The sequence below is a fragment of the Strix uralensis genome, chromosome 4 (genome assembly GCF_047716275.1).
Source record: "Strix uralensis isolate ZFMK-TIS-50842 chromosome 4, bStrUra1, whole genome shotgun sequence".
NCBI classification, from domain to species: domain Eukaryota; kingdom Metazoa; phylum Chordata; class Aves; order Strigiformes; family Strigidae; genus Strix; species Strix uralensis.
In genome coordinates this window covers 121,705,191-121,724,228 of record NC_133975.1, presented here as the reverse complement: position 1 = coordinate 121,724,228, position 19,038 = coordinate 121,705,191, and the positions used below count along the sequence as shown (strand labels likewise).

The 19,038-nt window shown below is 42.8% G+C and overlaps 1 protein-coding gene across 18 annotated transcripts in view; it reads right to left on the bottom strand.

The window, feature by feature from the left end:
* The window catches only part of MARK3 (microtubule affinity regulating kinase 3), a 62,606-nt gene extending 44,678 nt beyond the window's left edge, over positions 1-17,928 (bottom strand). For 5 of the 18 annotated variants that reach the window (XM_074868870.1, XM_074868873.1, XM_074868871.1 and 2 more), the window contains exons 1-3: positions 17,181-17,927; positions 8,912-8,950; positions 4,196-4,387 (exon numbers count right to left, since the gene is read on the bottom strand). In XM_074868870.1, the coding sequence (XP_074724971.1) occupies positions 4,196-4,387; positions 8,912-8,950; positions 17,181-17,231 (282 nt within the window). In that variant the 5' untranslated portion in view covers positions 17,232-17,927. Of the gene's footprint in view, positions 1-4,195; positions 4,388-8,911; positions 8,951-17,180 lie in introns of all 18 variants that reach the window. The other 13 variants (XM_074868875.1, XM_074868877.1, XM_074868880.1 and 10 more) reach the window with 7 other exon arrangements.
* Positions 17,929-19,038: the final 1,110 nt, after the last annotated feature.

Sequence of the window (19,038 nt, the reverse complement as noted above, 5' to 3'; positions counted from 1 at the left end):
GCTTTGTAAGTGCATGCCACTCAGAAAAAGTTGCATTTGTGTTCCAAGCTGTACCATTCTGGTCAATCTTTGAAAGACAAACTTGTTTCAACCCACTAAGTCTTAAGGTATTGAGTTTCTGCAAAACACAGCTCACCTCTCACACTGTACATTGGTGTCAGATGATCAGAGAGGTCTCTGACACCGGCAAACAAATTCAGCCCTGGAGACACAGGGAAGGTACACACCTCAGTTTTCTGAAAGGCAGACTCACAGGCCTGTTCAGTGCACTAATTATAGCCTTAAAGGCAAGATGAATTTAGAGGATTCCTATCCACATGAACACTAAGAGTACAATGTGTTAACAATGGCTTTGAGAGCTTGAACCCGTCCTCAGAACAGGGAGCAATTTCAGGTACCTTGATAAGGTCTCCAAAGGGAGCCTGCCATCAAGAATAGTTCTGACAAGCCTGAGAAAAAAAATCCTCCGTCTTACTAAACATAGTTAGTAAAGCATCAAATTGCCTTCCAAAGCAGAAACTTTGCTCTCTTTACACAAAGCTAATCTGGAATGTTAAAACCATTCTGTGTGCTATGGCCAATGTTGGAGGAATTCAAGTCCACCTACACTGTTACACCGCTGCATCAGCCATCATATTGTGTGTGAGATCATTAGTAGAATTAAAATTAACTTCGCTTTCACCATTCACAATAACATGACTTAAAACATTCCTCCTACATGACTTGAATGAGGGAGTTAAAGCAATTAGAAGTTGAGACACTAAGCAAATTGGCCAACCTGCTACCACTCAGAATGTGTTCTCCCTCTTAAATTTCACTTTTTCCAAGGGAAGAACAGAAAGAAGATGACAATAGATTCCTTGGAGTCAGACTTGGATCCTGAAAGAATCCTGTCTCACTAGGAAACTTCAACTTCCTGGCTATTAACTGAACACATGCCTTTAACGAACGGAAGGATCCATGTATTTTTGTTGTGATTCCAACCACCTCAATAACAGCAAAAGGTAGTTTTATCTTTTAGATTAATTTTGACAAGTATAGAAAACTCGGAGGAAATATCCTTTGATAAATTACAACAGAAAATACACAGCTTAAAGCCAATGAATTAATAAAAGCAGATTTACAATGAAGATTCTTTCTTTCGAAAGGGCAGACCGACTACAAGTAATACTCTCCTAGACAGAGGATCTCAAAGGAGTGTGTTTCCAAACATCAGCTCTAGTGCAGTGAAGCTAACCCTCCCTCCATACCTCTGCAGTGAGCAGAAGGCCACAATTCAACCCCCTCAAGTTAAGCTGATGTTCTGATCACCCCCCAAAGGGCTAAACATTTCTCCCTTTCTGTAATCTGAGCCTGGGCTCTCATAATCCTGCAGACACACTAAAGATGGACACGAAAGAGTCCTGGAACTTACTCCAGTTGGAAACACGAAAGCTGTATCTCAAGCAACAGGAAAATTCATATGGAAGGACTCCAGATGTAAGGAGATGAGCAATTACCCTAGAAGAATGCTTGAACAAACATACCATCCTCCCGAGAAATGACAGAAAATTGCTGATCTGCAGCATCATTTAGAAGCTAATCAGCACAGAAATATAAAGAAGGAATTGCCGTAAAGTGAACTTGAACCAGACACTTAAAAGAACATTAAGAATAGCCACATAGATAACAAGGAAAAGATAGTAGGGTTCAAATACAGCAAGGATACAACAGAGATAAAAATTTCATTTATGCATGACTCCCAAAACTCAGCATTTTATTTTAGGTTTTGGTACAAAAGATGGAAAAAAAGAATAGGAACAAAGGCAGGACAGCCAGCAGGAACGAGTGTGTAAAGCAGGAAATCACAAATTCAGGAAGATGAGTGTCGTCTGACTGAGGCCAGACTGAGAACATTATCCTGGAATTCTTAAGAGTTGCAGGTTTAAAGAAATAAAAAAAGCATTCTTGTAGCACAGATTTCTAACATCTATTAAGAACAAAATGGCAGCACAAGTTTAGAAACTATCACACTTCTTTTTTTTCTTAGTAGAGCCATTTACCACAAAATTCTTGAGCTTGAAACTTGTGCAGAAAAAATAGGGAAACAGACAGAAGGGTTAAGCACAACATATTTTCCTACAGTTAATTGTGCTCTATGGAAACACACAAGATATGACTATCTGGACTATTGTAAAGTCTCACCTAGGAGGATGCAGGGAAATTATTGAACCAGATAAGCTGAAGTGTCCGCAGAGCTTTATTAATTTAAATAAAAAAATGGCTAAAGAGGTATCAGGTTGGAAATGAACAAGTAAGAGTTTTTCAAGGACAGGACCTGGGACCAATCTTGTTTAATATCTGTATCAGTGGCCTTGGCACGGGAAGTCAAACCATAACGATTAAGTCTGCTGAAGGAGTTAAGAGGCACCATCAAATAAAATGGAAAACTGATATAATCAACCTTGGAGATGAGTTAGCAAAGAAAGCAAGATTCAACAAAGTACAAGGTGCTGTTGCTGATCACAACCAAAAAACATCATTGTGACAGCCATGAAAAAGGTTAGCACAATCTAAAGATTGATCAGTTAAATACTTCTGTAAGGGCAAGGGTAAATTAATGACACTGGGGAAACTGTTATCCAGAATACTGTGAACAATTCTAATCATACACATCTAAAGTATTTAATTATTATCCATGCTGTACAGTTCACCTATCAAGAAGAGAAACTTTTACTCATATCACAATTTAAAAAAAAAAGTTTAAAATACCTTCAAGATATTCATATAAAACTAGCTTAATTGTTCCCTTCAAAAGATTGCCACTCATTCTAAGTAACCAGGACCAATGGCCATGGCCTGGAAAGTATTTAAGTTCTTAATTGATTGAATGACATCTATTTCATGAGAGTTAAAGAAACTTAGTAATTAAATCTTTCCAAATTTGGCCGAAGATTTTACACTGTCACTTTATTTGTTGAAATTTGAAATAAAAATAATGAACCAGAGGTCAACACACAGTTACGTGCAAGTAGAAGAAAACATAGTTCAATTTTTGCAAAGCACTGTGTGACACACGATACCTACCTCCAACTCATATACCTATAATAAAGGCAAAGAAATACTAACCAAGTACTTGCATTTCCTGTGTTAAGTATCAGTAAAAAGAGGAGGAAACTTAAGTGGAAAGCAATTAACCAAAAACTTTGTCTACAAACTGTCACTAACTTTAACAACAGAAGACAACTGTCGATCACCGGAACTGTTGGCTTAAAAAAAATCCCTCCCAACAATGTTTGCAAAATGATGTCCCCTCTGTTCCTCCTAGTGCTACTGAACTCTTTCTTAGCTCAGAAGAAAGAAATTCCCTTAAAGCGCTGCAGTCAGCCACATAGCTTTCTTTAAAAGTCCTTGCCGGTATCGGCAAACATTTACTTCATTGGACAGGTTTGGCAAGAAAAGGTCAACAAGGTGCTTCTCCCTCTTTCAGTACGTAGAGTTGCTATTAGTAAAACAACACCAAGAAGTACCTTCTTGTAACAAGCAAACAGCACTACAGGTCACCAAACCAAGCCATCATTAAGTACAAGTTATTAATTACATTGCAATGGCATGTAGAAACTAATTATGGAGCCAAGTAATACACTATGAAGATTTACAAGAGAAAGCTTGTCTACACCACACAACACAGAGCAAGACACACAAACCGGCTCCGAACAAACTGGAGTGTCTTCCCAAGGCTGCCCAGCACTGCAGACACTAGCAGAATTCCTGTGAAATGCATTGCTTTGGCAAGAAAATACTGCACTTGGGCTACTCAGACCATAATCGAGAAGATATTAATTCTCATTCCTGACTTCCTCTCCAGTACAGCCCTGCAGTGTGCTGTATAGAGACACCAAGAGACAGTCTTTCCAGCAAACTTCTTTAATTGCTATTGGGAATGGAGGATTTAGCAGAGAATTCTAGTAGCACACTTGAACACAATTCAGTTGGACGGGGACTTGTCACAAATACAAATCTAAGAGACCATTTTCAAGAGAAATTGTTTTGTAATCATTACTAAAAAAATAGTTCTCCTTTTCTATTTTTTTCTACATCAGTGGCAATACCTCTAGTAAAATGTGCTAAATGTTCACAGACTTAGATGATGCTCTTCTAAGAAAACCTTCACACCTACTGCAATTCACTGCTGTTTACACCCATACCACTTTACCTCTCTGCCAGTTAGGATGTGCCTTGCCAGTTTTACTTTTGCAAAATTCCCCTTTCCAATCGTTTTAAGGAGTCTGTAATTTCCAATATGTGGCTGCTCATCTGCGCAGGAAGCTATAGAGTTCCTGCAGCGAGCTCCAGAGCGCCCAGTTCGAGAGGAAACTTCCTGCCGTCCGTCTCCATGGGACGTGTGCTGCAATAAAAACATACACAGATAAGGCTGATAAATAAAAACACATCAATGACAAGAAGCATATAACATTCAAAACCATCAGCAACACCTTTGAAAAAACCTTCAAAGGATCCAACTCAGACTTCAGATTCACGCTGAACTTTGTTCTGATGGCGACAATAAAGAGGTTCCCATTTCATAACACAATATCCATTTCATCACCTGGTAAAGACCAAGTGGAACATCACCTGAACTGCAACAATATTTAAGCATTTTTAAGTAACTTATGTGGACTGCCAGATCAGTTATGGAACATGGAGGTGTTTGATATTATTTCCCATTTGCATTACTGTGCCTAACTAGAGCAGAAAAGCCTCTGGAAAGAAGACACGAACAAAGCTTTTCCAGAAGTAGACACAGTAAATAAAATGTTCACCTTCACTGGACAGTTTAATACTACCGATAAAATAATAAAAGGGTTTTTTTTTTTTCCTGGTACTAGACTCCTGTTCCTACAAAACCTCATGCCTGAAAACAGCCAGGATGGCCTGGAGAACAAGGGAAGAAATCTTACCAAATGCATAGAAACCTCAGATATAATTAGGCTGAGCACCAGTTGCAGAGATCTGAGATACGTCTGCAATCTGTTAAGTTCCTTTCACTCAGTTTCCTTGAACAGCTATTAGTTGTAAAAATGAAGGGAGTATATATAATGCCTATAATAATCTTTATTCATTGGATCACATGGCTAAGATAACAGTAAAGTATTTTTTCATTTCCTGACAGCCTGTTTATGAAAGAGCAGGTCCCCTCACGTCCCTTAGTTCTCAACTCATGGTTGAGATCTATACATCAACTTCACTCATTAAAGTATTAGTTAGAAATGCTCAGTAGTCTGCAAATGCGGAGCAAATGTCTGGCTACACAGAAGATGCTAAATTCAGTCATCCCAGAAATCCCAGATCTTGCTCTTCTACTACTACTACTCTTGCTGAAACCCAGAGGGGACAACCAAAAATCTGGCATACAGCAACACACAATCTGAAAATCACTGTAGCATAAGGATGTGAGATCATAACCCGAGAGCTAATAACCATGGTACAGACACAAATGAACAAATCCATGCTTGCATGACACTTGGCAAGTTTCACACTCTATTTAATAACCTGATGTAACCTTGTGACCGTATACTCTGGCATCTTAAGTTCCTTGGTTTGTTAATTTGAGTACAACAGCTGTGATCAAATTATTTTTAAAAACACATTCATTTCATTTAAGAAATACTACTGATAGAAGGCTACAACAACTCTTGGAAAATTGTTTCAATAGTTACTATTTAAAAAAACCACACACACACACACACTGTGGTGTATATAATGTTTTAGTATACAACTGGCTTTAGCTTCTCCTTACTGCCTGCCTACTGCATTGTCACAGATTTGTGCTTCCCATATAGGTACTTAATTACTATGATCACATTACCCCTTCACTTTAATAAGTTTTATATCTCTATATATATCCCTAAACAGGCTGCTGTAAGAATGATTAAAGACAAGGAAACATTTCTTGCAGTTCTTTTCAGAACCCTCTCCTATTTTTCCAACATCTTTTTGTGGGGTCCGTGCTGGAACTGAACATGCCATACCAACAGTAGGTGTAGTAGGACTAAACACAGAGACTGCATCTTCTGTTCAACACTCCACTGATTTTTACACGGACAGAACCAGCCTTCTTGGCAGACGACCATCTGTATGTGACCACCTAACACTGACCCTAACTCTTTTTAACAACTATTGCTTCCCATTTCCTTACCACACAAAATGACCTTCATTCCTCATTCCTCACGTGCATGATCTCACATTTGGCTGAAGTGAAATGCAGTTTCCTTACATGCAGGTTATTATGTGTTGCCACTGATTAGCCCACCCTGCCCTATTTAATATGCTAGCAATCTTTACCCTAGTTTTCAAGAGCAGTAGTACGCATTTCTTCCAAACCACTAATAACTGGCACAGGAACAAGCAGCACACCCGTAACAAGATCCAGTAAAAATTCAATGCTTGATAACAATTCATTGTTCTCAACAGTATCTCGAGACCTATAACAAGTGGATAACTGTTTATCAATCAATAATTCTCAAGGAGAGGAAGGACAAGAGCAGTTGCCCAGCTGAAGGAACTAGTAAAGCCAGTGAAATCCTCTATCAACAATTTCACTATTTTGCATGCCCTCAATGCCAGGATGGTGCTGGTTGTTTAGGCCATCTTAGTTACCCCTCTATCTACTGGCACAGCAACGCCAATCCTCTATACTTTCCTAAACTTTGACTTCTAACAAACCTTGCAGCACACAATGCAGAGAACTTCTCTGTCAGCTCCTCTGCTACCTTCTAGTGTCAAATTATTCAGACCAGCTAGAAAAAAGCAGCAACTGCTGATGCTAGATGCTAACATCCTCCCCCACAGTGCTACCCCCAGCAATCAGAGACCGGGATGTTCTGTACAGGTCCATGAAGGTATTTCTTGGATATATTAGAGGAAAGCTCACTTTTAGTTCAAGTACAGCATCCCAGGAATACCGCTGTACTCCTTACACTGCACTACACCAAGATGATAACCTACCTCAGAAAAAGAAGTGTATCAGAACTATTTAGACTATTGCCCTTTCACACATGGGCATGCAGCACAAGCTAGCTTCAGCAAGAGCCAGCCTGCCTCCAAGAAGGGCTTATTAGCTTAGGCTCTCTAGCAGATAGATTTAACAAGTCGGTTGCTTTTGAACCACACAGCTGACTGAAAACAGAGTATCTGCCATCTGTGCTGTCTCGTGCTTGAATCAATAAACTGTGTTAGACCTGAGCTAGCATATGCAGCAGTTGAAATGTGGACATCAGGTACCATGTATTCCCAAACCAGAGAACCTGTGTACAGGTTATTCAGAACTCATCATACTCGTTATATAAACAATATTAGGTAAAAGAAAGATTCTGTTACACTAACAAATTCTATTCCACATAGTAAACCACCCTAGTTAATATATCTTGAGAGCTTCACTGTCCTCTGTTGAGGAATGACTTCTTGTGTCCTATCATTTTTTTCATGCTTTCTAGCTTTGCACTTAAGGGGAGGAATTAACAGCTGTGAACTTATTTGGAATAGCGTTGATAAATTTAACACAATCTCCCTGTACGGAGGTTTGCATTTCCACCCTAACCCAGATTATTTCTTTTCAAGAATATGACCTTTTTAGCTGTGGTTTCTGAATATCAAGCTGTGTGTTCCTAAGCAGTTCAGTTCTCTCCAGCTGACTTGCTCACAGCCGTGTTTTGCTCTGTAGAAATCTGTCCATTTGTAACCGTATCTAATTTGGACTTTATTTCACTTTGCATAAGTAAATCTATTAGCAAGTCCTTCCTCTGTCAAATACAAGATTATTATATTGAACAGAACACAAGCTTTCCAAAAACTGCAGAAAACAGCTTCCCATTTTCAACATGGATTTTCTTTTGTTTATGGAAATGAAGAAAGAGGAGGGCTTGGTAGCATACAGTACTAAAAGGCATAAACTCAAAACTGAGCAAAAGTCTTTCTCCCACCCAAACCATTTTCAAGAAGCCATGATAGGTAGATGGGAAGCTAAATGGTGTAGGCAAAAAGCAAAAATATAGATGGTCCAGGAAAAGTTCAAGTCACACATTGGCTTGTATAGCTTTGGCTGTATTCAGCTACTTCCCAGGGTAGCTTCCTCAGCAAACAGATTAAGAGCTCCAACCTCAGCCTGGAGAAATAGTAACAGCATCTTCTGCTCTCTAAATTGAGATGCAGGTCACTTGTCTTCTCCCAAGCAGGCCCTCAACTCCATGGATTTTGCCTCTGTCACCCCCTGACCCCCAAAGATTCTGTTCAATTTCAGGCTTCTTTCCCAGGTCCACATTCATATGGCTTCAACAAGAAAGGGGGTTTGTCTTAAAAACATAAGATTTAAAACAAGCATGTGTTTATTTGTAGTAAGTCTCCATACATCATGGTAGGTGAGCTGTATCTCCTGGACATGCATTCTGTGTAAGGGTAACACTCGTTCATGACACTCACCATGACTGAGGGATTCCCAAAACACCTGTCTTCATGCAAAGAAAGACCATTATACTGCAGATGGGGAACAGAAGCAAGGAGACTGGGTACTTTGTGTGGCTTCAGGCTAGCCAGAGTCACCATCTCTTTTAAAAGAAAAGTCTCCCGAAATCCACTCATGACAAGAAGGCACTTTCTTCCATATCTTGACATGCATCAGATTCCATTTCAAAGTCTTTTAAATACTTTAAAGAGTTTTTTTCTGCACATAGTAGGAGGGTTCCCTAAAAAACTATCCATTTTCAAGCCAACGTGACAACCTCTCTCATAAACCTCTCTCCTCCTCCTCCCAGCCCCACCCTGGTATTACTCAACCCAGAAGGAAATGGAGTAAAACATCTCCATTTGTGAAAAACCTTACTGTGAGGGACTGAGCCTAAGACCAACTATATTTGGAATACAACACAAAACCCACCTTTTCGCAAAAGCCTTCCCCCAATGATGAGCCGACATCCTTTCATAGCCAGATAATGATTAGCATGAAGAGAAAGAAAAAGAAAAGAAAAGAAAGTAAAAAGCAAATGAAGTATGAAGGTGCCGATAACTGAAATCTTTTTGGTAGATGTTAGCTTTATCCAGTATCCGTATGACTAGAGATATCTTAACATTCAGAGCATTAGAAACACACACGGCAGAAGATGACTAGTATCAAAGTTCTTATACTGCTTAAGAAGGTGCCAACAGCTGAGAAGAACCTGCAAGAGACAGAATCTGATATCCATTTGAAAAGCTGAAAAAAATTAAGAAATTAGAATGCCCAAGACCTGCAAAAATCCATGTTTATTTACAGTAAGTAGGAAGCTTTCTTTTCTAAAACAAGGAGGACAAACGTTATCAACATTTTTTTAAAAGCATTTATTTTATACAATAGTGAAAACCACCTTCTTATCAGCCAAATGAACTAATAAAATGTAATCTTACAAAAGTCTCTAGGAATGTTTATTACCTTAGCTGTTACCTCATCTTTGTATGAAATACTACGAAGTGATATTATAGAATTTCTTGGGAAGCTGTCAGACCAGTAACAATCATGATAGCCTCACTCGATTCAGCATTTTTAATTATACTGAGAAAAAATTGTACTTAAAGCCTACACCTTACAATGTTAATAATCTAAGCATTCCAGGACACGATGGACATTTGACACACTACATTGCTTCATTACCCTAACTTGGGCACACAACATAAAAATACATTGTAATTTCTGGGTGTGCACTCCCCACCAGCACTCTTATAGAAAAGCTTATCAGGAAACATGTCATAGTTTTTTAAAACACAAAAATATTTTAAATGAAACACGCAAAGGCAAATTTTACTGCAGCCCTTCCTAACAATGTGTTGTATTTTACTTCCCATTTATCATTAACATCTTTAAGAACATGCAGACTGCTGAGTACTACTCAGTGTAAGAGAAAAAAGGTTAGCCCTAGGGGTATTCACAGAGGTAGCGTCTTACTGCACAGATATATCCATGAAACAGCACAGCAGGGTATCCTGCGACTGCTGACGAAGGAATTCTACCGGAAAGTCAAAACACAGACTTACGCTTCTGGCAACCACCAAGAGGTGTCACAGCAAACACTCAACCACAATTGTCTATATACCAGTTACTGCTCTGGGAATCCCTAAGTCATCATATATTATAAAATATCACATTATTTTCCTATATTATAGAATAGGAAGACATCAGGTGAAGACATCCTGTATTTATCCTGATTTTACTTCCCTCCTACCACTGACCGTGGCACAAACCAGGACACGGAGCAAAGTCGATTTTGTCACACTCAGTATGCCCATGCTGATGTTTGCATAACCAATTCTTTGGTTCCAGCACATATAATTAAAAGGCAGTTTTTAGACTAGCTCGCTACATAATCAATCTTAAGGGTGAACAGTCATGGCTTCCATCTCATGAAATTTTAAATGATGTCCTACAAAAGAAAATGCTATCCAATGTGGTGCTAAAGTTACCAATCCATGAAGGCATATTTATTCACTGAAGTGTGCTACAGCCCTACCATTATGAATGCTGTGATCGAGTGGAACAACTGAGAGGGTCAGAATTCAGCAAGGGAGACAAACAGACCTTCTAGAAATACATTATAGCTGGTAAGGGAGAGAAAACACTAATTTGGATGCTTCTGTTGTCAAAAGGTGAAGAATTCACTGTGCAATTCGCAGCCTACTGTAGTACTCATTCATTTAACCAGTGTGACACTTCATGAAAACGAGTGGTTAGTTTAATCAGGTCATATTTGTCAAACAACCAGTTTAAAGGGAGAACCTGAAGAGTAAATAGAGTTTTTAGCACACACAGGCTATACCTCTGAACACACATTCCTAATTCTCCCTAAACTCGGTAGGGAAGGCAAAACAAAGGAAAAAAAACAGAAGTAACAGTCAGGACAAGGCAGCTACAGCTCAAACCAAGCACAGCAGTGCAACTCTCTAGACTGGGCATCCTGATGAAGGCAGACTGTATGGACTGACATACAGGAGACTCACTTGGCAGAGGGAGCATTACTACCCAAAGTAACACTTTGCACACTCACAATTCTGGCCACAGACCAGCAGTGGGAAGAACTAGTGACAACTGCACCACTGCCCTGAAGACCAGGGCGGGAGAGCGCCGACAGCAAAGCACCAACAGCCTTCAGCAAAGGAAGGATGCTCCTCTTCACAGACATACAGGGTCTGGCTCAGGAGTCCTTTCCATGTACAAACGCTACAGCCTCTGCTGATGCATTTGACATCATTTGGTTCATACTCTATACAGCATATGAAAGAGAGTGAATCTGTAATTCCATGATTAGCACCGAACAACACAACAGTGAAGAAATCCTGCTTATATAATCAAAAAGATAAGTCTGGTGCCGGTTAGAAAAGCTTTTTAAAAGCTCTTTTGTTGCTTCACATTATCAAGATCTGACATTCATCATATCTTTCCAGCCAAAGTTTCTTTACTGCTGATTAAAATGGATATTTATTGACATCAGCCTGGGGAATAATAGCTGAAGAGCCAACCATATTCTATTCTTCATCAACAATACTGCCAACTAAGTTGTTTCCAGAATCATCACTGTCAGTAATTACATGCTAAACAAAAAAAACCTCACGGTTGATTTTCAAAGACCACATTGAGCTTGCAGATAGAAAACTTTGTTTAGGCTTTAACCCTGCAGGAACAAATTTTATTTGAAAGTTAATTTTTGTTTATATGTATATATACACACACAGAGCTCAACAAGTTGCTGCTTTACAGGCCAAGAATTCTTCTTAACCCAAGGGTTTCATCCAGGAGACTGACTGGAGTGTTATCACAGGTGTACTCAGTACCTTTCAGGTTTATGTTTTATGAGTAATGAGCATCTATTCATCATGTGTTCTGAAGATTTTTAGTGTCAAATGATCTCTACACTAAGCAGAGCCAACCTGAATATGCCATAAGCCTGAATAAAAAAAGTGACCTCCATTTTTGATCTGGCTGACATCCATGAGGCAGCATTAACTTCACTTGAGAAGAGGAAGTTGCAGACACATGCTACTTATATGAAATGGAGATGTGGAGAGACAAATGCCTCCACTCTTAGAATTCCTTTGACTTGAGTCACCTGAGACATGTAGTCAACAGGAATTGTCCGCTCACATCAACACGAATATGTCTTTTGACTAGAATTAAAATGGATAATCAAGCAGGTTATTAGGTGAGTGGGTAAGAAAGTCTAGGAAGACATCTACAAAGTTTAGTGTACTAAATCCCGTATTTCTTCATTTATTTTCTTTCAGTAATTTCTGTACTTGTGCTCTGTTTTTCAGATTGCTACTTCTAAGGCAACAATTTAAGTCATGTTCAGTAGTGCTAATAAAATATATTACCTAAGTCTGACTTTTTAACAACTTCTGGAGTGAGGTCCTGTAGCTTAGTTTTTCTGAGTTACTGAAATAATGTAACAAAGTCAAAAAAGAAGGTTGCTTCCTGGAGCAGAACACCACAATTTGTGAAAGGTGCACCACTGCAGTTACATAGCTCTGTAGCTGTGGCACAGCTCATGTTATCTTAGCCCTAGGGTGCTGTGCTATGACTAGCTTAAATCAAACCAAACCAAAAATAGTAAGAAACATTTCTAGCCTTCCCCACCTGAACCGGACATTCCCATCCTCTCCTCTGTGTCAGTATTTGCAGCCACACACAATGGGAATAAACGCACTTTTCTTAAGGGTTTGTTCCAGTCAGCTCAGAGCGCTGACCAGACTCGTCATACAGCCCCGCAGTAATTAGTGCTGGCATAAACCGCAGGTGGGAAGAGGCAGCCAAGGCTGACACCCCCAGCAGCCTCCTATCAGTTCGAGCTGACAGTGAAACCAAATGATTAAACAACACAGCACAGGCTGTTTAGCAGAACTGAAGAATGAAACTTCTCACTTCAAAATGTGAAAATACTAGCAGTCAGGGACTCACAATGTCACACAACCTAATCAGGTATTTTCTGAGTACAAACACAGTACAGGACCTATCAGGCATCCCAGGCAGTATGAAATGCACAAAAAGCATTTTCCTGCTCTGTGAAAGTTTGGAATTAAAAAACACATCCCAGATGAATTCCTAAAACATATTTTATTTCTAATTATTTTGTCACCTTCAACTAATTTAATTCAAACCAGAACATTTATGACAACTGGTGAAAAATATGGAAGAACATAGATGGTCCCTGTAGAAGAAAACCTACCAGAACTCTTGGCCACAGGCATGCTCCCCTCCTCAGCCCCTTCTTTAAAAAAAAAAAAAAAAAAACAAACCAAAACACCAGGATTTCACGCTACGGAAGAAAGCATTCCGATTACAGATCTATTTGTAATAGGAGAAGACTGATAAATAATATATAGAATAATGTGAGCTTGCATATTTGTCTGCAAATGCTCTACTGCATTTCACAGCTAATTGGTAATAAACCAAGACGTACTGCACTAGCCTTCACAGTATCTTAAAAGTAGATTTTTGAACCTAACCCTGCCTTTACTAAGCCTTTTTAAATTAAAAAAAAAAAAAGATACTTTTACTGCACAGAATCCTTTTGTATAGGCTTGTACAAGCACAGTTGCCATCACACTGGCGTTTTTCAATAGCAAATTTTTCACATTAGGCACAGTCATGGAGATAAGAGTATATTTTAGTCTCGCTTTTCCTCAAATTATTTAGATTTTTAATTTGGATTGGCTTGCAGTACCAACACACTCAAAATGGTTACCTTTTTTCCCCAAAAAACCACAGCTGTGCAACGAACACAGAGGTTCAAACTCAACTGTTTAGTCTAAGATTTTTCTTTTCGATTTCACGCTCTTTAAAAAAAAAACATCTACCAACCTCCATACCACCCGTATTTCCTTGTTTCTATCTACAGTTTGCTATCATCTTCCCACTCTTTGGGAATTTTTTAAAATGAGTATTTGTCCTACTCCCCACAATCTTGTTCCTTCTCCTATTTCTTTGTCACTGTTGTCCTTCATCCTGCCATGTGCACATTCTTCTGTCTCCTCTTCTGTTTTCCACCATCTATCTTCCTTTCCCATTGTGCTTCCACACTCTTCCTCCATCTTCTCTCACTTCCTCCTCATCACTAGTAAAACAGGTTCACTCATTCTTCTGTCACCTAAAGATCCTTCTTCAGCGTCTACTCTGTCTCCCAGTTTTGGATAAAGGAGGTCTCTGCTGCCTCTTGCTTTTTCTCCCACATGCAGGACATGATTCTGAAGAAGACAGAAAAGACCTGATCCTCTCATTCACTTTTGTCCCCTAAGCAGCTGGCAGCCATTGCTGCACAAGACATGGCCAGTGAGGAGCTGCTGTACCTTCGTGGTGAGAAGCCAGCCCATCACAGGCCAACAGCCAGCTTCCAACTGTCCAAGTGTGAAGTTCCTATGATCACAGATCATCTGGGATGCCTTTCCTCTCAAAACCAGGTGACTCGGAGCCAAATTCTTTAATCTCAAAGGCACTAAAGGCTCGATAGCTGTGAGTGGCTTTTGGGGAAAGTCACTGTGACAGTATTTCCACTTCAGCAGTACATGTCTCAATAAGAAGTGGTATACACTGCCTTAAAAAAAAAAAGAAATCAAGTACTGACAATTAGACCTTGTCTATTCAACAGGAGTTGCCAACCGCTGAACGTGGTTAACTGCAAGCACAGACAATGATAATTTACGCTCACCGTCATTCTGGAGGCTAACTTCATTTTCAAAACTGCAAGTATAGGCATGGATAAGCTATGATCAGCACGCTTCAACCAGATTCAACACCAGCCAAGCCTTTGTCAGCAGTGGTAACCTTTCAAGCAGAGAGAAGGCATTAAGGGGGTCCACAACCATGGCCCAAAGGCTAGCTGAATACCTTGGCACCTCTTAAGCCTCTTCCCACCTGAGCTTCAAAGAGTTCCATGAATATTAACTGGTTGGACTCCTATTAGGTGAATGACAATTAAGGGCTCAATTTACCTGCCAACAGAATACACCCAGCTTTGGGGTGAAAGAACAGGTAGTTGAAGTATCAAAAACGTCCCATTTGGTATTAAAAGAGGCACCTGGCATTTACAGCTGTAGGGGTAATTCAGACAGACTAAATGTCAGATTTAAATTTAGTTTTAAGCAAGGCTGAACAGAATACATTTCTGTGAATTTCTAGATAGCTGGTGGCCATAAGACCAAAGACAGCTTCTTGAGGGATACAGTATTGTACTGGGAGGTTGGTTCAATAGATTTGGCAAGTATTTGGATTAATCACTCCCTGTCAATATCACTACCTAAAGGTATTTCTGTGGTCACCAGCCCAGATTACAGCAGTTGAAAAATATGCCTTAACCTAAACCTAAGGCAATTCATCTGCAAGCAAGACAATCCATGTATGTTACATCATGTAGATTACTAAAGAGAAGTGTTAGACCAATATTTTGAAGTGAGAACAAGGTGCCCTAAGTGGAAGACATGTAAAAATCTAACTTCAAGTGCTAGAACACACAGCTTGTGAATAATGTATTTCCTCAAGCACATACTAAGTCTTTCCACCGTTAAGCTATCCATAATAGAGTTTGAATTAATTACATTAGAGAACCTGATCTGAACACTTTCTAAAACAATTTACTGGGTGGCCTCCACACATATACATGGCGCTTGAAAACCTCAGTCAGGTTTGCTTATAGACTAAAACAATTATCCAGATAAACTCTGTATAGTATTCTGTAGAGTATGCTACAACTTCAACTCTCCCCATGGCATAGGAAGGGCTGCATAATATTTTAATTATTTTCTTCCACAAGGCAGGAAGCTCATTGAAATTTTACAACCAAATATGCTTAGTTGGCTTTTTGCTCAATACAGCCCTTAGCCTGCAGGTTGCATCTAGTGCTAAAACAAATAAAGATCACAGAAGTTAGAAGTGCCTATTATGTCAATAAAATCTAAATCCCTAGTAATGCAGTAATTGTTCCATGCAGCATGTTTTCTAACGCTTTGTCTGGTCTTGTTTTAAACAATGGGGCTACCACTTTTCTTGGACTGTTTATGGTCTGGAACAATCCAACAGTTTTTCCTGATCTTTAACCAAAGTTTCCACTTTTTATGCCCATCCAAAACATAAGAAGCCCTTGCAAAAAAAGCTCCTCTGTCAAGCTTAGCATCTATCTTCTAAAGAATATCAGATAGCCTTTACAGAAAGCTGGATACAAAGTTCACTGATCGACTCATTTTATACTAGAGTGAATGGCAACTCCCTTCTGTTTATCGTTTGGGGACTATGCAGAAAAACGGTTAGACAGGATACACCAGGATCAAGTTTTAACTTAAAAGAAATACAGTTCCTATCTGCAGAAAGGGAGTCTCCTACTGAGCTTCATTTGTGGCTATCTGCTCATGTGGTAGGACTACTTTTTTTTTTTTCCTTTCTTCCTTTAGCATACGACCTGTGCGATTGTTAATACAGTGTTTGACTCAATCTTGTAAATAAAACATCAATTCTTAAACCCTGGCTTTATTAAGGGGGGGGGGGGGGGGGGGGGGAAAGAAGGAGGAGGAAAGGAGGAACAGGGTCTTATCTAGAAGGTAATTCCAATAAAGAAACCCTTTTAATGTCATCTGAACAGGTGACTAGTCTAACAGCATCATTATCATCGAGAACCCTGCAAATTAAGCAGGGAAGAGGCCTATTATCTAGGTCACCCAGCCCACCCCTACCAAAGCAGAATTACTCCCATCCATTTACCGGAGGTTTATTCGGCTGCTTTTAGTAATAAGTTTGCACATAAGGAGAAGACAGCAGCCCACCAGGACCCCCCTCCCCACCGCGGATCTTCTCTCCCCCGTTACTAACATAACCAACCCGATCCTCGTCGCCGGAGATACCCCAATAAAGCGTCAGAGAGGGGACACCGGGTTTGGGGGAGGGATGCCCGCAAACGCTACTGCACAGGCTAACCGTGCGGTGGGGGCCTTGAAAAATAATTTAAAATAAATCGGTAATTTGGGCACAGTACGAGCGGCAAGAGGTTCATGACAGCTCTCCGCAGGGCGATGCCCTTTCCCCCCCCCGCTTGGCCGGGGCCCGGTGCCCCCGGGCCGCGCCCCGACGGGCGCCCCCAGAGCCGGCGGCGCCAGGGGAGGGGACGCGGGCCGGTCCCCCCGCGGCCGGCGGTACTCACGTTCTCGGTGTCGCGCTCGTTCACCGTGGGCAATGGAGTCCGAGTGGACATTTTACTTCACTCGGGCGGCCGCGCTGCCCGCGACGGCGGCGCGCACACACACACACACGGGCCCCCGGGCCGGGCTGCGCGTCTGCTCGGAGATGGTGGTCGCAGGGAGCCACCATGAAGGACGAGGTGGCTGGCGGGGGGCGGCGTCGCGTCGGTGCCCCCCACCCTCCGGCGGCGCCCCACGCCCGAGCTAGATCCCCCTCAGGGAGCGGAGCGGCCTCGCCCCCTCCGAGTCCTCCGGGCTCATCCTACAGCCAGGCCGGGGTCCGCGGGGGTCAGCAGCGGGGAGAGGGGCGCCTCATCAAGCGGGGAGGGATGGAGCCGGGGGAAGGGAGGCGGCGAGGGAGCGGCTCCGGGGTGTGCGGGGAGGGGGGAGGGAAACGCAGGGCGGGCGGGGAGGAGGAGGAGGCGGCAGCGGGGCGCCGCGCAGCCCGGCTGCTCTGCCGGCCCCTCTCCGCTGCAGCCGGGGCACGGCGGTTAGCGCAGGCCCGCGCCGAGGGGGCTCCCCTCTCCTTCCCCCGCCGCGGCCCCGCTTCACCGGGCCGCCGCTGGCATCCCGGCCCGCCTCTGCCCGCCCGCCCCAGGCTCCGAGAAGGCCGGCACCCCGCGGGCCGCGGCCGGGCTGGGGAAGCTGGGTGGCCGCCCGACGCTCGCCTGCCTGCCCCCCGCCCCTCCGCCGCTCCCGGACGAGCCAAGATGGCCGCCCGGCTTCCTCCGCGCCGAGCCCAGCTCCGACATGAACCGGAAGGGCCCGCCCCCCGCCCGGCCGCGCCGGGGAGGCCGGCGCCGGCGGCTTGTTGCTAGGGCCCGCGGCGGGGCGGGGCGGGGCGGGGGGCCGGTAGGCAGCCGGGGCAGGGCCCCTCCTCGTGTGGCGAGCCCCCTCGCCGTCCTCCGGGGATCGGTTAGCTGGCGCCCTGCCCGTCCCCGACAGGGCTCGGCCGCCTTTCGCCCCCCGGAGCAGCCCCGGGGCGGCGCGGCCGGCAGCGGTGTGGGGGGGTGGGGGTGTCTCCGAAACAGGCCCTCGGGGAGCTGCGGGACCCCCGGGGCGGCCGGGCCGGGCCGGGGGTGAGAGGAGAAACGGTGTGAGGCGGGGCGGGGAGCTCGGGTGTCGGGGAGCACCGTGGGGCAGAGGGGAGGAAGCCGCAGGAGAAATGGCAGCATCTCCTCCTTGGGGAGCCAGCCCTCGGCCAGAGAAGGGACGCGGGGCCAGGCCCTGCTGCCCGCTCACAGCCAGGAGCAGGAACACTAACGTGTAGTTCCAGAAATGTGTCTGCTGTGCAGCGGCGGCCAGCGTTTGGTCCGCAGGTCTTCTTCTGCCAAAGCATGTCTTCCCTTTTCTTGGACTTGGCCAACCAGAAGATGGTGTGTGGTAAAGAAAGGAACTCACACCTGGGGGGTCTGAGGCTGGTGTTGGCAGCTCTCACCTGCTGCAGTCAGGCGTCCAGAAAGTGTCCCAGCACTGCGTTTTCATACCAACTGGGTGCTTTGTTCATTTGGTGGAGGAGGGTGGAAGCCTGGGCTATCAAAACATGCTTCATGTATCCAGTCGTTACTCTGCACAATCATTTTTAAGTGTACAAGGAAGATCTCGGTATAGTTATGAGTAGATCTAATGATGAATTAAAAATGAGAAGGAGAAGTAACTTGTGTTTATTCATCATATAGGTGGCTTAGAAACAAATCTGTTTTTTACAGAGAAAATACGAGCCTCGATAGAAAAAAAAGGTAGATCTGGTGGGATTTGTAGAAACTTGGCACCTCTGGGGATCTGGCAGCCTAGAGATAACATTTTGTCTTTCTAAAGCAT